Source organism: Dendroctonus ponderosae, unplaced genomic scaffold (assembly GCF_020466585.1).
Source record: "Dendroctonus ponderosae isolate FM_Combo_2020 unplaced genomic scaffold, Dpon_F_20191213v2 Dpon_F_20191213_1, whole genome shotgun sequence".
NCBI lineage: Eukaryota > Metazoa > Arthropoda > Insecta > Coleoptera > Curculionidae > Dendroctonus > Dendroctonus ponderosae.
Window position 1 is genome coordinate 18,346,695 of NW_026017110.1, and position 3,609 is coordinate 18,350,303.

The following is a 3,609-nucleotide window of genomic DNA, read 5'->3' on the forward strand; positions in this document are numbered from 1 at the left end:
AAAAAAATTTCTGTGGAGCGACATCTACAATAGCGAGGTACGAAATAGCATGTAAGTCCCGCCCTATTTTGTTTCCATTCTAAGGGGGGATATTTTGTGATTTTAATAGTAAATTTCCATATATCGTTTCTGAAAAATTCGTATGCAAATTGCGCAGGCGCACTGTACTGTAAAGACGCGTAGATAATAGTACAAGACCAACTAACAAAATCATAATATCACGCACTCAAGTTATTTATTCAAGTATTTTATAGTATGAAGACTACAGGTAAAAAAGGGACTTTGTCATTTTAATATCATTGAGATAATACAGTTATTTGTTAGAAAATCTCGCAAACTTCTAGTTTCTAAAGCTAAAATTTACGCTAAAAAAGTTGTTAATGAAGGTGATCGTATCGTTCCAGTCCCTCCAAACCTTTGGTTTTCTATGGTTTTATCTTAAAGAAAACTTTAAATTAAGCAGTGTAAAGAAATCCTAAATGGACAAAGTTTGACAAAATTCACCATTTTCAGGCTAAATTTCGAGCGGTGTTGCCAACCTTCACAAAACGTTTTAAGTTCTTGTAAATTGTTTCCTGGGATACCTAGCAAGCAGATCCACTAAGTTTGGGTCGGTTTAGATTATTTAGCTATTTTGTTGATTTTTGATGACCTGAAACACGACTTAGCAGCAAATGGCACCGGACAATCTCAATTTCCTGCATAAATGAGTGATTTTGGAAAAGCGAATTTCAAAAGTGTGTAAGTGTTTTTTGGCTTACTTATGGACCATCTAGAATTTGTTTCCGTGAAAGTGCTGAACTTGAAGTTTTCTTTAAGGTGAAATAAGAAAAACGAAAAATCGGAGTAAGTCAAACGGCACGATCATCGTTTTTGAAAATATTTTCTACAAGGTGAGCACTTTTTTAACGACGCATGATTTCCCTTCAAATAGCACCTTCAAAACAAATTTTGACTATGATGTCTACGCAATTTAACTGATTTAAAATCACTATAGCACAGACTACTGACTATTATAGACTATAGTCATGGTGACGATGTAGAACAATTGCATTTATCAGACGTCGAACAAAGAATGATTGCTGCGAAATTCATCCTGGAAGTTCCAACAAAAAGGTAAAGTATAATATAATGTGAAATATTTAACAAGTTTTATTTCTATGGTACACCTACGCATTGGTATTTATTTGCCAAAATGTGCTTCCAAATTTTGATATAAACTAAATTTAATTTTATCTAAATTATTTACAAGCTACAATAAGATCTTATTCTAGCATAATTAAAAGTGTTCGTGATAAAATGGCACTGGCTATGAAAAGAATCGATTTAATCAACAAAGATGACATCAGAAATATACAAGATTTCCATGGATCACATTTTGATTTACACATCAGGATGATTCAGCAAGTGTTCATTTCTGGGTATTAGAGTGTCAGGAAACTAGTGAATTCAATATAGTTTTATATGCCCTAAGGTGTAAAAGCACAGGAAAATCCATCATTGCAAGACAAATATTGTTGTTTAATCATCAGGAGTGCTGTACATAAAGAAATGCTTTTAAACTTTGGGTGCCATATAATTGAGTGATTTTGAGCTTAGTACTATTTTCGTAACGGTTTTCCTCTAGCATCTATGTTTTATAACAAGAAATACCCTTTAACTTATGAAATATTTTTAAGACCATTAAGAAACATGTTGGTATAATTAAGCCTAACGTTTTTATGTCAGATATTACCAATACCTTCTACAATGCAGGAAGCCAAACAATTGGAAGGGTTCCAAATCATTTACTATGTTCATGTTAATAGAGGGTGGCAATCAAATCTTTAAAAAAAATTCTATCACTGAGAACAGGGCTTGGACTTATAAAATGTTAAAAGAACTTCAGAATGTGCAAATTTTTTGCAATGCTTTAACAATTTCTGAGAAAGAATGTTTAATGACGATGACACAAAAGTCTTTGAAACTTATTTTTCCTAAAACTATGCTGGACATTTTCAATAATGATTTAAGTAAAAATGGTAAAAGAAAAGTCTTGCTGTGCTATCAAATGTAGTTTTTGTAACATTTGCTTACATTCATTTATCTGTAGTTGTGTTATTTAATGAGGAATATAAGAGCAGAAAAATAATACATTCCACTCAATTCAACATTCCCGTTTTTATTGTTTATCCCGCCATTCCATTTTACACTTTGCCGGTTAACAGGGTCTGGTTCAGAATGTTAATTCTCTCAGAGTCTGAGGTGTAGTATCTGATTTAGGTTTTGCACACTTGCTCTCTGAATTAAGTTCTCACTAACTCTTTACAATGATGGTAGAAGTTAATATCTACGTTATATTCATATTACTATCTGTATCACTTTTAAAGACTACAATATAAATAGCATTTTATAATTGATAGGATAAATTGCGTTATCACTAAAAAGAAATACATATCACCTAACTCCAATAAGACAAATACGCCATGCTTTACTATTACATTTTAAGAAAATATATACAATTCGTTCTAATGATATATAAAAGTATTATCACAATAGAAATTATTATTTGAAATAATATACAGCAACATTGCAATGTATACTATACTATACTATATAGTTTCAGTGGCAACAGGGCATTAGAAGTATGCTTGCGCCTAACTTCACGCCCCCGCATGAAATAGACACTCACGCAAGCGCATAAATAACGGCTCAGTTCGTGTTTGATCCTGTCATTGGTTTTATGCATAGATTAACTAAGTTTTATGCACAAAATATCCCCCCTAGGGGGTATGTTCTGTGGTTTTATGCGGCAACCATTACTGTGTACCATAGAGTAAGTAAAATAATTTTAAATTTTATTTAAATTTTACTTTCTCTATGCTGTGTACCTATTCTTGACGACTAGGGACTAGAACAGCCGAGAGAAGTGGGCGGGGTTTTATGACCGATAAGGCCGAAACGATATTCTTGAAAAAAAATTGAGAGAGGGAGCCCTGTGAGCTCGTCTTTATCTATGCCTGTGAGGGAGCGGGAATGATCGACTGGTACGACGCAGTATAAAGGGCATCTCCCCGGGTTTTCCAACCTCAAATCGTATTTGTTTATGTTTTGGATCTGAGGAACGGGTGTAACGATCATTTCAACGAGTTGTGCTTAATTTAGTTTTAAAATGCAAGTTGAGAAATTCAATAATATTATAATGACATGATAACTGAGGATGTCGATGATGCCATGGAATAATTTGGGGTTCCAAAACATCCCTGGGACAAGATATCCTTTGATCTAACAGACCATAAAGTTGTAAGAAGATTGTTGTTTAGAAGTCCCGAAAATCTTTGTACATTGTTGGTGGAGATGGTGTTTTATTGTTCATTAAATATACATTCGTTAAGGATTCTACACGAGAATAAGCCCTGTCGATAGCAGCCTTGACTTTTCACAATTTGCAATGGCTATTGTGCTATTCCATTTTACCTAAAAGGTACATTTACTTCAGTCTCTTTAAGGAACATAGACTCATTTTACGATTCATTATAAAGTGCTGAAGGAAAGCGGCTACATAAATGAAATTACCCTTTTACTTTCTTCATAAAACTGTATTCATTTTACTAGTACATTACCTTACCT

The 3,609-nt window shown here is 33.3% G+C and overlaps 1 protein-coding gene across 2 annotated transcripts; it reads left to right on the plus strand.

The window, feature by feature from the left end:
* Positions 1-142: 142 nt before the first annotated feature.
* LOC125505340 lies at positions 143-2,150 on the plus strand. 2 transcript variants are annotated; one of them, XM_048668985.1, is made up of 5 exons: positions 143-268; positions 514-737; positions 820-893; positions 998-1,116; positions 1,275-2,150. In XM_048668985.1, the coding sequence occupies exons 2-5, from the start codon at positions 707-709 to the stop codon at positions 1,426-1,428; spliced, it is 378 nt and encodes a 125-aa protein (XP_048524942.1). In that variant the 5' UTR covers positions 143-268; positions 514-706; the 3' UTR covers positions 1,429-2,150. The 2 variants fall into 2 exon arrangements, with proteins under 2 accessions (XP_048524942.1, XP_048524947.1); XM_048668990.1 differs by lacking the exons at positions 514-737; positions 820-893 and having other exon boundaries at positions 146-268; positions 1,020-1,116.
* Positions 2,151-3,609: the final 1,459 nt, after the last annotated feature.

Bases quoted from the DNA above. Each gene is read 5' to 3' on its own strand.
- LOC125505340 (XM_048668985.1), top strand. From the start codon at position 707: ATGAGTGATTTTGGAAAAGCGAATTTCAAAA. The intron at 738-819 runs GTGTGTAAGTGT...GTTTTCTTTAAG, and splicing joins TGGAAAAGCGAATTTCAAAA to GTGAAATAAGAAAAACGAAA. The intron at 894-997 runs GTGAGCACTTTT...AAATCACTATAG, and splicing joins TTGAAAATATTTTCTACAAG to CACAGACTACTGACTATTAT.